This window comes from Anolis sagrei, chromosome 1, assembly GCF_037176765.1.
Source record: "Anolis sagrei isolate rAnoSag1 chromosome 1, rAnoSag1.mat, whole genome shotgun sequence".
In the NCBI taxonomy this organism is placed as follows: Eukaryota; Metazoa; Chordata; class Lepidosauria; order Squamata; family Dactyloidae; genus Anolis; species Anolis sagrei.
In genome coordinates, this window is record NC_090021.1 from 217,436,014 (window position 1) to 217,453,517 (window position 17,504).

Consider the following 17,504-nt stretch of genomic DNA (forward strand, 5'->3'; position numbering starts at 1 on the left):
CACTTGCCTAGTTTCCAATAGACCGCACAACCTCTGTGGATGCCTGCCACAGGTGTGGGTGAAATGTCAGGAGAGAATGCTTCTGAATCATGGCCACACATCCTGGAAAACTCACAGCAACCCAGTGATTCCAGCCATCAAAGCCTTCAACAACACATTGTACCACATAGTTGGTAGTAATATATAATACATTATTTCCTCTTTACTTGTTTTCTGAAAATACACACACACAGCACCAGAAAAGGACTTGCCTCTTTAAGCCAAAGGGCCCTCCTATGGGAGTAGGAGATAAAAACAGAGGCAAAAAAAGACCCTTGCCCTCCTGGGCCTGCAATGAGACAACAGAGCATAGTGATGGGTTATATTAATAAAGATCCCTTCTGATGCATGCTTTAAACCATTTTACTTTAACAATTTGTCCCACTAATAATTTCAGGATTAACACACTTCTCCCACTACTATCCTCACCATATGCGTTTCATGGACATGTTAAGAAAACAACACAATTTTGAGTTTCACAGACTCGCAATCTGCTCAGCATGCTCTCTCTCTTATGCTGAGGCAACACTGGCTTTTGACCTTTTGGCACCTACATGAAGAAGCCTTGTAGGATCTTGCTTAGAAGGAGGAACCATGTTTCAGTAACATAAGGTTTGATAATAGATTGGATGATCAAGGAAGAGGATGAATTCTCATTCATAAGATTTTTAAAAGAAGTTGGACAGCCACGTGTCAGGGATGAGTTACCTGTGAATTCCTGCATGAGGGAGTTGCAAGCATGTTTTACAATACTAACTGGGCAAGAAAAGTAACGATGTCATGGATTTACTTAATATGCACATGCAAGTGCTCTCTGCGTACCTTCTCCTCTCCATTTTCAGATGCTTCCACTTTCAAACTTTCAATATTTTGCTGGAGGCGTGCCATCTCTTCCTTGAAGAACAAGGACAAAACATTAATTGTTTCTTTTCATTAAAAACCAATGAGCTCTTTACAGAAATAGAAGTCAGAAATGTGTTTCTTAAGATATGCATTAGAAAAAAGCAGAGACACAACATGTGCACTGGAGAGAGGCAAAGATTTTTGTATTATGCAAAGTAGCGAGTTCCTTTCCCTGTGTGTTATAGTTAGGATGGTGTTTATGTTTATTTCTTATGGAAATGAATCTGGGAAAAGGGAGAAGGTGGAAGTGACAGCTTTAAAGATGCCAGAAGGCTTACAGTGATTACAAAATATAAGCACCGCTAATATACAACACCCCTATTAAAGCAACTCCACTGGCTGCCAATAAGTTTCCGGTCTCAACTCAAGGTGCAGATTATGACCCACCAAGTCCTAAATGGTTCGGGCCCTGCCTATCTTTGTGACTACATCTCCCCCTATGAACCGGAGCGGGCTCTAAGATCTGCCTGGGTGGCCTTCTCGGTGGTGGCCCCCCATTTTTGGAACTCTGTGCAGATGGAGAGCCAGAGCCAGTTACCTTTTGGAAATACAACTTCCCTAATCCTGAGCTGGCAGGAGCATGACAGGCTTTGTGGTCCACAATAGTAACTTTCCTGAACTTTACACAGAAACAACTTAGAATAACATACTAAAACTTACCCTACAGTGTGCTCTGAATTCTTGCTCTTGGCTTTTGAGGTTCTCATTCATTGCCACCAGCGCCCGAAGCTTCTGCAATACACTAAGTAAAGACATTTACTTTGAATCCCATTGGGAGAAGGGAGGGATATAAATCAAATGAACAAACAAAGAAACATTAAAAATCCTTGAGGAGTAAAAATGAATACTTAAAAATACAGAGGGGAAAAGAAAACATACAACTTTCCCATTAATATTAAACATACCCTTCAAATGACCCAACAAAAGGCAAAATAACTGGGCTCAGGTATTCCAGCTTTACTTTGCTACTATCTAAGGGGTAGTTTCACAAATGTTAATGACATGGGAGGGGAGACAGATACACAAAAGAAAGGAAACATTTGGCCTAGAAAACAGACATACACATACAAAACTAGAGAATTAATGAAAGTGAAAAGCACATACTTTGAGTCTGCTTGGGATTCCACTATTTCTAAGGCAGCCAGCTCCTTGTCCAATTTTTCACTATAAGTTTTAGCCTAAAGAAATGGAATTAATAACACAAGTTGTAATCAGTTGGAGAAGTTTAAAAAAGAACCAGTTAAACCTGAGAGCAAAATCCTCTTAAGCTTGGCATGGTTTATTAAAAACGAATGGCACATCTAGCCTCCTTTTCATGTAGGAACTCTATAACTTCTATATATATAGCCAGTTTTTCCTTAAAAGAGGTATCAACAAAGCTCATATCTACCAAGAGAATTCAACTTTGGCACAAGAGGACTTAACTTTTGACACTGGTGTTAGGACCTTATCCCAGCTTGGCAAAATGCTTTCTTCTCAAGTCCTGCTCTGATCAAATGGATCATAAAAACATTTTTTGCCATTGGACAAATACTGAAACATTTTAGTTATCTGTCCACAAGAGGGATCCTCTCACCTCTGCAGGAGTCTATCATATACCATGCAGCTGTGGACATAGGGACCACCAAACGCAGCATTGCCCAAATGCGAATCAAGGAACATGAAAGGCACTGCAGGCTCCTTCAACTAGAGAAGTCAGTGATGGCAGAGCACCTGATGAACCAACCTGGACATAGCACATTATTTGAGAACACAGAAATACTGGACTACTCTAACAACTATCATGTCAGACTCCACAAAGAAGCCAGTGAAATCCACAAGCATGAGGACAATTTCAACAGAAAAGAGGAAACCATGAAAATGAACAAAATCTGGCTAACAGTATTAAAAAACTCTAAAATCAAAACAGAAAATAAAGAACAACACTCAAATACAGGGGAAATCTAGACAAGAAACAATCAGGGCCAGCTAATCGCCTCCCAACAAAGGGTTCACCCAGGCAGTAAGTAGCCAGACCTTGAAACTGCAAGGCCTTTAAATGCTAATCAAGGCGGCCAATTGCAACAGTCACACCTCCCTCAAACAGACAAGAGTTCTTTCTCCCACCCTGGACATTATTCCATAGGTATATAAATATAAACCCAATTTTTTCTAGTTTCCAACAGACCTCACAACTTCTGAGGATGCCTGTCATAGATGCAGGTGAAATGTCAGGAGATAATGTTTCTGGAACATGGCCGTACTGCCCAGAAAACTCACAGCAACCCAGTGATCCCAGCTATGAAAGCCTTCAACAATACAATTTAGTTACAGCCAATTCTGTCTTCAGAGCTGCACTGCAACATGAAAAGCCTATCTCACTTTATATCGGTTGAGAAGCTTAAAGTCTAGAGAGGATGAAACAGGAAGAACACACAACACTAATTTCTGCAGAAAACATTTCTATCATTCAGTGATACATTATATGCTGAATTAGTAAGTCCAGTAAACATCAGTGGGACAGGAAGTGAGTTAATTTAATAGTATTTGATCTTAACTACAGTTTTATGTAACCACAATCCAGTCAGGAATGTATTTCACATGGATACAGGGGGTCTCAATGTACTTAGATGTCAGCCCAAACATAGTTTGGACTGAGCTGCTTGCCACAGGTAATACAAGGTAGCGAATGCAAGGCAATGCACTCTATCAACCCCAGGAATTTATACATCACAATCACCTTTTTGTTCAGTCTGAAAGTTGGGTTGTAGAGATGTTTTGCAGTAGATGGACTAGGAACATCAGACTCAGTGTCAGTGCAGACCAGAGATTGATATATTGTTATTTCGGAGATTACTAAAACTCCAAAACTGTGTCCACTTATCAAAAGGCAAGTCCCACTGAATTCACCGAGGCTTACCTTTGGGAAGAGATTTACAAGACTACAGTAAGAGAAGAACATGGAAGTAATTTCCCTGCTGACATCATGAACACATAAGGAGAGGAAAAGTTTAAGAATTGAATTTTTCAGGGATCAACCAAAAAGAAAGGAAGGGAAGACTGGCAATCAAATCGCCTAGGGAATTCCAGAATATGGCAAGCTAGACATATTCGATCAAAGAGATTCAGCTTCGATAACTGGGAGCAGTTGCCACTAAGCAACTAAAGCCTCCTTAACTAGTGACAGTGAAGCTCCTGTTATTTGCTTGTGTGTAGACAGACATTTCAAATGACCTTTTTCAATCTTTTTCCAGTTCACACACTTTTATTAGAAGAGAAGTGAGAGGAGGGAACAGAACAAATCTTTACCTCATTTAGTGTCTTCTTGGCTTCGCTACATGCTGTTTGCAAGTCAGCACATTTAATCTGCAACTTTTATTAAAAGAAGAAAGAAAGGCAGAAAGTCAAGTTGTGGCATCTCAAATCTGTTTCATCAGATCTCTTAGTCATACAGCAATGGTTATATATATGTGTGTGTATGTGTACGTTTGGATTCATTCTTAACATTTAATAATCACAGGCACATGAAATTGAAACGCATACTATTGGGTTGTTATAGGTTTTTTCGGGCTATATGGCCATTTTCTAGAGGCATTCTCTCCTGACATTTCGCCTGCATCTATGGCAAGCATCCTCTGCGGATACTTGCCATAGATGCAGGTGAAACGTCAGGAGAGAATGCCTCCAGAACATGGCCATACAGCCCGAAAAAACCTACAACAACCCAGTGATTCTCGCCATGAAAGCCTTCGACAATACACATACTATTGCTTGCATTCAGGGTGGGAGTTAAGAACAATGTTAAGAATTGTTTCTTACTCTGAAATTTTCATTCAATCTCCATATTTCTACCACTGCAGTAACAATATACAGCAATACTTATTAGCATACAGACTTCTCATATTTTGATTCTCCTGAATGGATTTCTAAGTTATCAGCTAGTTTTTTCTTGAGGTTCAGAGTGGAAATCTTTTAAAGCAAAGCAAAGTTATGTTTTTAAGAGCGTACTTCTTCCAGTTGTTTGGTTTTCTGTAGGATTTTCTTGCTAAGTGATGCCACCTTCCTTTTGTGGTGTTGTGCAGCCCCAAGTCTTTCCGGACGCTCTTCTGCAGAAAGTTCTGATTGCTGGGGTAGGAAGAGCACACAAACAGATCATTGTTCTATCAGACTTATCAGGATAGTTGCTAGGCTTTTAATCTGGTGAAAAGCCTCATATTAAAAAAAGAGAGAGTGAAGGATATTCTTCTATCTGACAGTTCCTATGGGGAACTTTTGGTCCTCCATATGGTTTTGGAATTAAAATTTTCATAATCCTTTTAAGTGGCCATGCTAGCCGAGCTTTCAGGAAACTCAGAGAGCCAGACATTTCCCAAGATTTATGTTCACAGAGCTCAACTATATACAGAAAGAAGAATGGCTATATTCCTCTGACCAGGGCTTTTAGAATGTTTACATCTTGTCTCTATTGATGGGAGTCAGTCACCAAAGCATACAGCTCTCAATCTTTTTGCCAGAAAGCATTAAAAAAAAAAAAAAGAGTTTCTCAAAGCATGCGCATCACTTTTCCTGTTCCCACGGGCTAAAAATGTAGAAAGGTACACTTTTTTTTGGTAGAGCAATGGAATGATTTCTCCCCCTGTAATCACCTAGATATTATATACGAAAACTAATTTTTAAAAAGCCACAAGACTAGAAGTTGGATATTTATAGTATATCCAATTTTGAAAAACCATTTTTAATTTTTTTTAAAAGTGAATATGACATATTGAAAACACAATTCATTGTTACTCAAGGTTTCTAAGAGGTACTGTAATCACTTCTTTTTGCCAGAAAATTGAGGTATGAATGAGTTTTACATGCCACAGAAATAGACTTGGGTGGTAGGATATGAACCCAGGACTGCATTTAGCCCACCAGTATTGTAAAACATCCAGGATGATGAAGATTATTATATATATTTATACCCCACTTTATTTCTCTCAGAGGAAACTCAAGCGGCTTCCATTATCTAAAACCACTTACATAATCAATCTCTATCAGTTCATCACATGTTACATTTTGCACTGCTCTTTAGATTCAACATTAACTACATGAAAGATGGATGTCTGTGAATTTAACGTGTGTAATGAAGTGACAACCCTGTATCAACTCTTGTGCTCAAGGATTCAATCCTCCATTTCCCCATTTTAAGCAATGTTCATTACACACACTGACAGAAAATCCATCAGCCTAAAAGCCAAAAAAGCCGCTGAGCCAGGTTGCTAAAATATATAAATAGCAGGAAGACGAAAGAAAAATAAAGAGGAACAAAGGAGAGAGAAATGGATTCCATCTAAATAAAACCCAACTTAACATCATATATTGAATTACTACTGTGAAAATACTTGTTAAAAAAATGGCATTTCTTCACATAACAGGTACCAAAGGCTTTTTTCAAATGAAGAGCACAGCTGACTTCTCTCATTCTTTAATTAGCAGCATCCGAAGACTTTTGATGGTTCCTATCATTTCACAGTCCCACAGGCACAGAAACAACATATACACAAAAAATGGAGGGGGGGGGGGAGAAAACACACAAGTGCCAATCTTTGCTTGCAGTCCCGAGCAGGTAAGACTGGAAATCATCAAGACTCCCCCTGCCTAGTTCTTGCAAAGAGGTTAACTCTCTGGAATCAAAGTTCTCTATGGATGAAATGAGAGCTTTTCCACCAGTGGAAAGTGTGAATTTAACTCAGTGTTCAAAGCAAATCTCTCCCCGCATGGAGCTACCTCACCAACTAGCATCGCTATTGTAATATTTAATTATTTTTAAAAAATGGATGCTAGAAGACATAAGGTCAGGAGGTTGAAGACTAAGCAGGTAACTACTAGAGCATGGAAGGCTGAAAACAACAAGAAGCAACAATCACTTACCTTTTCGGCATATTCAGATACAATCTGTTTGATCTCATCAGACTGGAGTCCAACAATCTGGCCAACAGTGCTTGCAGTCAGCCTGCCCTGCAAGTACAGAACAAATCTCATGAATATATGGAAGCACTTCTGCCCCAAGAGACATGACACTTAAGTGCATCTGGTTGTCCATGAAAACAACATGGCTAGGGCGGAACAAAGCGATGGGGGTGGAAACGAGAACAGGAAAGATACAAAAACAAAAGGGCAATGATGGTCAAGAAAATGGCCAATGGCCATTGAGACTCCTTGGGAATCAACTATCTGAACTGATCTACAAAACAATTTTACTACATGTGTGGAAGGCTGCCATGGTAATGGCTGTTACATTAATAGGTATCACATTAGCTATACATTATTTGTAGTATTAAGAGGCATTACCTCTTTGCATTTGAGGTTCTGAAAAATAGGAACAGGAAAATGCTGTTTCACTCATGTCTTGAGTGTTGACTTCCTCTTGGTATCTGTTTGGCCAATGCAGGAATATGAAGGGCATTTGTCTCATCCAACAGGTTTTTTTCTGTTCTCATAACATCAAAAAGCAACAGTTGATGCTGATCCAGTGCTCAGGCCTCTGGAGCCAAGTATGAGCAAAAAAGACAGGATACTGCAGGATCTGCCTCTAACTGGGAGGAAAACATGTGCATGTAGACCATGCACCTAATATGGAAAGACTGTCTCTGTGTCACCTCTGCTTAATACCTAAATATGCAGAACAGTCTGCATGTCTGTACATGCCATGTGAGTGAATGTGATCTCTGCAATGGCGAAGCCTATGTGCAGTGAAGCAAGGAAGCATGAAAGCTTATTCATGAGAAACACAGCAGAGCCATCAGTATGTACATGAACTGCTGACGATAAGGCAGACACGGGATCAGTCAGCTCAGCTCCACGGGGTTCCTCCTTTCCCGGAACCTCGTTAAACCTGAAGAATTTGTATCTACATTTGTTCCCCCCCCCCTTTATATGTCTTATAAACTGTCTGCTTTTACGGATTGGATGTAGCCTAATCAAAAAGCTCCAATGAAGTTACTATGTTAGCCTCCTCCAGCTTAACAAAAAGGAAGTGAGGGAAGGGAAAAAAGAAAGTAATGTAGCAGCAGCAGGAGCTTTTGTTAGTAGAAGAAGAAAGGGGGGAAGGCATGACAAAAATAAACAATAATAAAAACAACCAATGCTTCCATCTTAGATGGGAGGAAAGATTTGCAACTATGATTTAGCCAGGATGCTAGCTATCAATATTACAAGTTTGTGTACATAAGCAACATTTACATCAAGTTTGAAAAAGAGAGCACATATTGCTATCAAGTAAACATCACAGAGGCTGAAAATAAATAAAAAACCATAGCTCAAAATCTTGGAAAAAACATTTATAGGCCTTTATAGATAGACCTGACTCAAGAGGCAAAACACCCTACAAGCAGGATCACTATTTAAGCTTGGTGATCTTTTCTGTGTGTCAATTTACAGTGTAGTTTAAAGCTTCAAGCAATCTCAACACCAGTTAACCTTATTTCCAAGGTTGTGACAGCTTTTCAAGTCGACTTGCAGGAGTAGGGAAGGGAGTAACAACAGGGTTGCAAGTAAGCTGTTCACACAGTGGCTACCAAGCTGGTTTAATAAGCACAGAGAAGAACCAGACAACAACAAATGAATGTCTTAAAAATCCAGCCAAGTTGCAAGTCAGTCTAATTTCATTCAATTAATATTCGGGTGAAAGACAAATTCTTTGTGATAAAAAGAAAAGGCAACAGTAGCCATTTGCAGACATTGCTAGGCCATTAAATGCTAATCAAGGTGGCCAATTGAAACATTCACACCTACCTCCAACAGACAAGAGTTCTTTCTCCCAACTTGGACCTTCCACAGATATATAAACCCTACTTGCCTAATTTCCAACAAACCTCACAACCTCTGAGGATGCCTGCCATAGATGCAGGTGAAACGTCAGGAAAGAATGCTTTTGGAACATGGCCATATAGCCCGGAAAACAACCCAGACATACTTCTGTTCTCCTGTTAAATTGACATGTTTATTTGGTATGTGCTGCCAAAATAATGAAAGTTTAATAGCAGCCATGTCTATCAACAAAAACAACCTACCTCTTCCGTTCCCATCGCAGCCATCTCAGTCATCAATGTTTTAATACGAAGCTGATGAAAAACAAGAACAAGATCAGACATATTAAACTTACACAGGATTTCCAAGTGAGTTTTAAATCTAAGAAAAAATGATGCCACAATTGAATATATTTTCACAAACAGTTGTAGAATACTTTGCAGATGATCCAGACCATAGCAGATCCCATGCTGCTGACCTAACACAAGAACGGGTGGACAGTGACACATACAGAAATAGTTCGTTCTGCTTACTCGCTGTTTTGAGTTCATAAACAAGGGAGGGACATCCCACCCACTATCCCCCAAACGTTGGTGCATTGTAATTCCCATCTTCCGCTGATAAGGAAAGATGATGTGAAATGCAACCATCCATCTCATGCAAACATAAAATAAAGAGAAAATGTCCTTTTCTTTAGGTAATCATACCTTCCTTGGAATAATGACACTTTACTATTATGCAAATGATCACAGAAAGGTAATGAAGATTTTGCTAACAAATACAGGCTTGCATTGGGATATTTAAAAAGGAAAACAACAGTACACTTTAAAGCAGCCACAAGGGAAATTTATTAATGCAAAGATAAGGTCTTTTTGAGATATTGGTTTCACACTGAGTGGTGCCAGAAGTCACAGGTGGGGGGTTTGATAGAATGGCATATCTATATTATGTGTATTCATTTTTTTGTTTTCTTTCACATTCTTTATGTCATTTACACACTTACGTAATTAAAATTTTAAATTGTTTTTAAAAGATCACAGACAGGTAGAGCTCCATTTAGGAATAGAACTGTAGAACATGAACATGAACATTGAAGTAGCATACAGGGAGCACACAACTTCCGTGTTACGTCAGTTCTACTACCGAGCATAATTCAAAGTGCTGACTTTAGCCTATAAAGCCCGAAATGGCCCTGGCCCAGTTTACCTGTCTGAACCCATCTCCCTCTATGAACCACTGCAGAGATTAAGATCTTCCGGGGAGGCCCTGCTTTCAGTTCTGCCACCATCACAGGTGCAATTGGCGAGGACGAGAGACAGGGCCTTCTCTGTGGTGGCCCCGCGGCTATGGAACTCCTTCCCTAGAGAGATTAGATCAGCCCCCTCTTTCCTGTCCTTCAGAAAGCTGGTAAAAACTTGGATGTGGGACCAAGCCTTTGAGACAGTGCAATAAGGCAACAACAGGATCTGCTATGGATTATCTGAGCTGGTTTTAAACAACTGTTTTTAAAGTGGAGATAATAGATTTTAGTGTTTATGTATATTTATAGTTTATTTTATGTTCCAGCATTGAATGTTTGCCATATATATGTTGTGCTCTGCCATGAGTCTCCTTTGGGGTGAGAAGGACGGAATGTAAATGCTTTAAATAAATAAAAAAAAAATCACCCAATTTTTACATTTTAATACAGAGATAATCCCAGGTAGTTCAGCATAAATTATTTAGATGGATGTAATGACCATGCACTATTGCTGTTTTATTATCTTTATCGCTGCAAGAGAGCAAACAGGTTCAAGGAGTACATATTCAATTATTGCTGCAAAATGGTGTGTGTGTGTGTGTGTGTGTGTGTGTGTGTTAAGAGAGAAAAAAAAGAGGGGAATTCAACCCCTAAGCTCTCACATTTCTTCTTTATGTAATGGAAAGGAGAGAAACCCTGATCAATCCTGTCTGAATTAGCAGAGGTTATGCGTACCTCCTCAGCAGCTTGAAGGTCATCTTCATTGTAGGCATCAGGCTTCCCTGCTGATACAAGCCCAGCAGGCAGCACCATTTTCTTGTCTTCTGCCTGCCAAGAAAAAGAGAAGCATCCCTGTAAAATTAAGACAAACGGGCAACTAAACAGTGCCTGCTCAAAATCACTGAAAGGTGGGAAGCAGAAGATAGGAAAAGAGAGTGGGGCACCAGTACACAATACATTTTATTCCTCTTTCTTTCTATCTACTCGTTTTATGTTTTAGCAGACATTTGTAATCTGTGATTCAATATATTTTATGTAGATTCTCAGTTTTTAATAGGAAGGTCAAATATCAGTCCAATACATAATACACATACTATCTATTAGGCTTATACAAGTTGGGTAAACTCAGATCCATTCTTGTGTCCCAGGTTTCTGGGGGAGGGGGGAGCATTGGGGGGAAGCCTCCCAAATTAGGGAGAACAGAAATCAATTTTTGATCTAGAAAGATGAAAGATTCATTTTCTTCCCTGGCTCCCCTTTCCATAATTTTACGCATTGTTTGTCCTTATACCCTTCATTAAAACCTGGATTAAAAGCATCAGAATTAAGATATCACTCTTTTTGAAATCCTTTTCCTTCTGTCTGTAGAGACCTGGGTTTAATAAATGAGTTCAAGTCCCCAGGGCCAGATCAACTACACCCCAGAGTATTGAAGGAACTAGCGGAAGTCATTTCGGAACCATTGGCAACCATCTTTGAGAGAGAAGTTCCAGCAGATTGGAGGAGGGCCAATGTGGTCCCAATCTTCAAGAAGGGAAAAAAGGATGACCCAAACAACTACCGTCCGGTCAGCCTCATGTCGATACCGGGCAAGATTCTGGAAAAGATTGTTAAGGAAGCGGTCTGCAAACACTTAGAAACAAATGCAGTCATCGCTAATAGTCAACATGGATTTATCAAAAACAAGTCATGCCAGACTAATCTGATCTCTTTCTTCGATAGAGCTACAAGCTGGGTAGATGCGGGGAATGCCGTGGATGTAGCGTACCTGGATTTCAGTAAGGCCTTCGACAAGGTCCCCCATGACCTTCTGGCAAGGAAACTAGTCCAATGTGGGCTAGGCAAAACTATGGTGAGGTGGATCTGTAATTGGTTAAGTGGACGAACACAGAGAGTGCTCACTAATGCTTCCTCTTCATCTTGGAAAGAAGTGATGAGCGGAGTGCCGCAGGGTTCCGTCCTGGGCCCGGTCCTGTTCAACATCTTTATTAATGACTTGGATGAAGGGCTAGAAGGCATGATCATCAAGTTTGCAGACGACACCAAATTGGGAGGGATAGCCAATAGTCCAGAGGATAGGAGCAGGATTCAAAACGATCTTGACAGATTAGAGAGATGGGCCAAAACTAACAAAATGAAGTTCAACAGTGACAAATGCAAGATACTTCACTTTGGCAGAAAAAATGAAATGCAAAGATACAGAATGGGTGACGCCTGGCTCGAGAGCAGTACGTGTGAAAAAGATCTTGGAGTCCTCGTGGACAACAAGTTAAACATGAGCCAACAATGTGATGTGGCGGCAAAAAAAGCCAATGGGATTTTGGCCTGCATCAATAGGAGCATAGTGTCTAGATCTAGGGAAGTAATGCTACTCCTCTATTCTGCTTTGGTTAGATGACATCTGGAATATTGTGTCCAATTCTGGGCACCACAATTCAAGAGAGATATTGACAAGCTGGAATGTGTCCAGAGGAGGGTGACTAAAATGATCAAGGGTCTGGAGAACAAGCCCTATGAGGAGCGGCTTGGGGAGCTGGGCATGTTTAGCCTGAAGAAGAGAAGGCTGAGAGGAGATATGATAGCCATGTATAAATATGTGAGAGGAAGCCACAGGGAGGAGGGAGCAAGCTTGTTTTCTGCTTCCTTGGAGACTAGGACGCGGAACAATGGCTTCAAACTACAAGAGAGGAGATTCCATCTGAACATGAGGAAGAACTTCCTGACTGTGAGAGCCGTTCAACAGTGGAACTCTCTGCCCCGGAGTGTGGTGGAGGCTCCTTCTTTGGAAGCTTTTAAGCAGAGGCTGGATGGCCATTTGTCAGGGGTGATTTGAATGCAATATTCCTGCTTCTTGGCAGGGGGTTGGACTGGATGGCCCATGAGGTCTCTTCCAACTCTTTGATTGTATTATTCTATGATTCTATGAAAGGGCTTAAGAAACCTCGCTTCCTGGGATCCTTTCCCTTCCAACTTTTGAGGAGACCTGGGTTTAAAGACAGGGTTTAAGAAATCTCGCTTCCTGGGATCCTTTTCCTTCTAGCGGCCCGCTCCCCCCCCCCCCCCCCCCCCAAACACACACACACTCAACGTGTAACCGAATGAAACCAAAAGCAGACAGTTTTCAGCAGCCAGTGTTGTTGCTGCTGGTAAAAAAATTGTGGTGGAGCTCATGCCATTACAGGCTTCCGAACCAGCTTAACAAGCCAAAGGCAAACATCCAAAGCGAATCAGTGCACAAGCCTACCATGGTGAAATAGGGCTCCTGAATTGTTTTTATTATTACTACTATTACAATCCAGCTGTATCTCAGTGCGATAACTCTTCGTTAATTTTTTTCTTTTTTTCTTATATCTGACAGTTGATACACGAAAACTGCTTAAACGTGTAAATACAAATATGTAGTAGCAAAACCAAGTTGGAACAGTGACCTCCTCTACAATATTTGAATATTACATCCTTTTCAAATGTGTGTTAAAGCTGAGAAACCCCCAAATGTTGTTATACTTAATAGGTTCCCATTACTCCTTCCAACATGGCCAAAGGAGAGGGATGATGGGAGCACCAGTTCACCAACATCTGAAGGAGGGGGAGCCTTTTCTCCATTATATTCTCACAACAGCAAAAAGCACCAGAGTCCACTTTTTTAAAAGCCAAAATGTAAGTAAAGCTTATGAATTAAGATATATAAACTAAAACATCAGTTCATTCAAGAAGACCGTAAAATCAAGGTGCTCCATATTTTAAAATACTATTAGTAATCAGAAGCTTGATAAAAATAGTAATGTACAATAGGTCCTCCATTTTTGTGGGGGGCCAAGATCCATAAAATGTGGAAATATATGAAATAAAAACCCCACTTTTAAAAACCTAGGACAACATTTCTCTAAAAACTTCTAGATCCTCTTGAAAGACTCTATGGTGAACTTCTGGCAGAAATTGGCCACTGAGGGCCTTGAGAGAACATATTAATGAAATCCATAAATAGGCAGATTTGCAGAAGTTAAACCCAGAAAGATGGAGGGCTGACTGTAATTGTTTGGCACTTGAATTTTTTTCCAGATATTCTAGAAATTTGCTCTACCCATTAGCCCAATTCCACTGTCGCAGGGTAGGTTTTATGGACAGAGAAGGGAGAGGGAGGCCATCATGCCCCACTGTTGCTTGGGCTAGAATTCCCCCATATGGCGCACAAGCTTTCTGAATTCCACCCCCATGTTCTGCCCTAATTGCATCTCTATCCTTTGAGCACAGAAAACTCTTACCTTCTCAAGTTTTCCTTGCCTGCTGAATCCATACCTCCTATGACAAGGAAAGGAGCAGGGTAGAACAGGAATGAACAAAACAAAGCAAGATTTTATATCTGAACTCAGGTCAGGATCTTAACAAAAGCTTTTAAAATACATGCTCAAGTTAGCTCTCAGTGCTTTAAAAAATCCAAACAAGCAGAACAAAACAATCTCAGCTGTACAAAAAAGTGTTTAAAATGCTGAATTCCCAACAACCACCCATTTTCACTGCAAAAACACTCCTCTTGTGCCCTCCAAAGCATTCCTTTGGACTGAATTAATTCATTGCTGAACTGCCAAGTTTTAACTTGGTGACTGCCTAAATCAGTGGTTCTCAACCTAGGGTCCCCAGATGTTTTTGGCTGGTAAACTAGCCAGGATTTCTGGGAGTTGTAGGCCAAAAACATTGGGGACCCCAGGTTGAGAACCACTGGCCTAAATGATAAGGGTGTTGGAGCCAGTCAGGCTTCCAGAGGGAAAGCATTTCACAGTTGGGTGCCATGGCTGAGAAGGTATACACACATACACATACATTTCAACTTTAATACTGAAAAATTCAATAATGAGTTTTAACTTAGTAGTACGATTAGATACAAAGCACAGTGAAGTTAGCCATAAAAAAGCAAACTTGAGTGCCAGTCACCTGAAATTAACACACACATGCACAAATGAAAAATACTCACAAAAAATAATCAGTGAAACTAAGAGGAAAATAGCAAAAACAAAAAAATAGTGAATTTGGAAAATATGATGACTACCACACAGAAGCTGCTGAGGTTAAACAGAAATTGTTGCTCAGTAAACATATGAAGATAAAATCTAAAGAAACTTTTTGAGACATTAGTTATATGTCTTCCAAATGCAAGATAGAAAATTGGGTTTGGCATACAAAACATTTGACAATAAGGTTGGCTGTGTTTGAAAAATGCTAAAGAAGCTTCCCATTGCCTATCATCTTTTCACACTAAGTATATCCACCTTTTTGGACTACTGTATTTCATGGCACAATAGTAACACCCCTCTTTTGGGGTCCCAACACTGGTTTCTTAAATTTCTTTGCTTAATCACTGAATTAAAGCTGGCTTGGCCTGTGGTTCTCCCTCTTTTACTTCTGAGGAGGGAGAGGACTCAGCCGGCTCTGGTGTGCATTTCTAATCTCTGAGGAGGAGGCCGAGTCTGTAGAGAGCCCCAGACCCATCTGCCTCCAGTTTACTTTGCATAATAGTCACAATCCCTTTTCTACAACAAAGAGCATAAAAATGTGACAATTACGCAGAGAAATACAGTAATATTGTCATAATCCCTGTCAATACCAAATAATCCTCTAGAACAGGTAGAAAAAGTTATACACTAATTCATAGTACAAAACATAAGCTGAGTAAGGGGATCTCCTCAACAAGCACAAAAGGAAGAGATACAGTTTCTGCCCCCTTTATACACAGGTGGAGTGGGGAAAAGATGTCCACCAAGCATCAATGACAGGTAGAAGTAATGACCTACTGACCAAATAGCAAAATGGGTATTGGCATCTAAGCCTAACAGTCAAACTTTTCATTGTTTTTATTTATTGCTTGTCACACTGATATTCAGAATTTTCCTCCAAATGAAATCAAGGTTTCACAGCTCAGAGTGGTCCAAAACCAGCATCAGTGATCAAATCACAGTACCACACTGATGCTTGATACAATAATGAAAACATCTTGCTGTCATCAACATTTATTTTGTGGTGTTGGGATTTTTTTTACATATTGTAGTTGAAGGTTTTTATTTTTCATCTAATTATATACACACAAACACTCACATGGAAAACATTGCTTAAAGAAAAATGTACTATGAAATGAACACAAAACTCAAAAACAGGAAAGGCAGGACTTCTCAACAAAGAGACACAATGACTGATTCCCTTTTTACATGCCATTTCAAGTAGTTATCACTACTGGTAGTAGAAACGCATATAAATCCCAACAAAAATGCACCTCCTCTCTTTTTCTCTCATGCTTATCTCCATGCCTATGTATATTTTGCTTTCTTTTTCTTACCAATCATCTTTGTGCCAAAGGAATGTTTTTGGCCTCTTTCTTGGTTTTAAGGTATGGTAACAGTGGGGGAAATGTGGTCCTGTAAGGTAGTAAGTATCTTAAGCTCCATCTACTTAAGCTCCATCTACCCACATGATCAGAAAATTTGAGGTTGTTCTAAGATAGCCTTATTTTGCATAGGATACAGTTCCCATGTGAGCTGAGTGGTCAACCTGAAATGCATGAAGTTCATTACCATGGCTATGCACAGAGAGAGATATGTGTGTGAACACAAAGGACAGAAGCAAGAGGGAGCTAATGTGCTCACTTCCCATTATAAGTTATAGTATGAGTTCCAATTTTGACGAGAAGACAGGATATTTAAAAAGTTCGTCCCCATCCTCAAAGCCCTGTTTTTTGGTGTCTTGGGGCCGCCTGGTTGGCCACTGTGGACCAAAATGCTATATAGCCATTCAGCAAACTGTGAAAACTCAATTTCTTTCTCTCAATTTGTTTGTCATCATAAATCTTCTCCCCTAAGAAATCTCTGATTGTTTCCCAAGAAATATGAGCGTTGCCGAGAATGTAGCTTGAAAGCCACCGCTTTTCTCAGAACTGGCTTACCTGCCATATTCTAGAAGCGTAGCATGAACTTTGGATTCCTCATCTATTAACTTTTCTGCTTCTGCTCTTCGTTGGTATTTCCTTTGTGGCTTGTACACCTCCTGAATGATAAGAAATGAACACAAATGTTTCAGACTTCCAATGACTGGTAAAGGAATTACACATGACAACTATCTCAATGTCCTTTCGCCATAGAAACATCTGAAGGATGAGCTACGGATCACTATTGCAGAATTTGGAAAATGAGCTAGAAAACAGTATTGTTGATTTTCCGCTTTCTTTCTCTAAAACAATAGCAACTAACATTACTTAAAAGCAAGGGATTGTTAGCCACCTTGAGTCCACACAGGGAGAAAGGCAGGGTATAAAGTAAATAAATAAATAAGCAAGTTTACAAGAATGAGGTAAACACTGATGTCTATTTGTTTTTAGCATAAAAAACATTGTTTATTAGTTACTTCAAATGGTACTTTAGGAGTTTTCTAGAAAAATACAAAGGCATTTTATGTTTTCGAGTTACTACAAAAGTTTTACTCATCTAGATTACTCCACACACCGTACTTTTGCATAGATTTTATTCTTTAAAAAAACCCTACTACTTCTAAATGTACAATTTATTCAGTC

The 17,504-nt window shown here is 39.8% G+C and overlaps 1 protein-coding gene across 2 annotated transcripts in view; it reads right to left on the reverse strand.

Annotated features, from left to right (window-relative positions):
• CCDC93 (coiled-coil domain containing 93) overlaps positions 1–17,504 on the reverse strand; it is a 42,302-nt gene that overhangs the window by 11,677 nt on the left and 13,121 nt on the right. For both annotated transcript variants that reach the window (XM_060775673.2, XM_067473111.1), the window contains exons 7-16: positions 16,881–16,981; positions 14,215–14,251; positions 10,688–10,780; positions 8,976–9,026; positions 6,835–6,921; positions 4,930–5,046; positions 4,231–4,293; positions 2,047–2,120; positions 1,603–1,684; positions 862–933 (exon numbers count right to left, since the gene is read on the reverse strand). In XM_060775673.2, the coding sequence (XP_060631656.2) occupies positions 862–933; positions 1,603–1,684; positions 2,047–2,120; positions 4,231–4,293; positions 4,930–5,046; positions 6,835–6,921; positions 8,976–9,026; positions 10,688–10,780; positions 14,215–14,251; positions 16,881–16,981 (777 nt within the window). The remainder of the gene's footprint in view (positions 1–861; positions 934–1,602; positions 1,685–2,046; positions 2,121–4,230; positions 4,294–4,929; positions 5,047–6,834; positions 6,922–8,975; positions 9,027–10,687; positions 10,781–14,214; positions 14,252–16,880; positions 16,982–17,504) is intronic.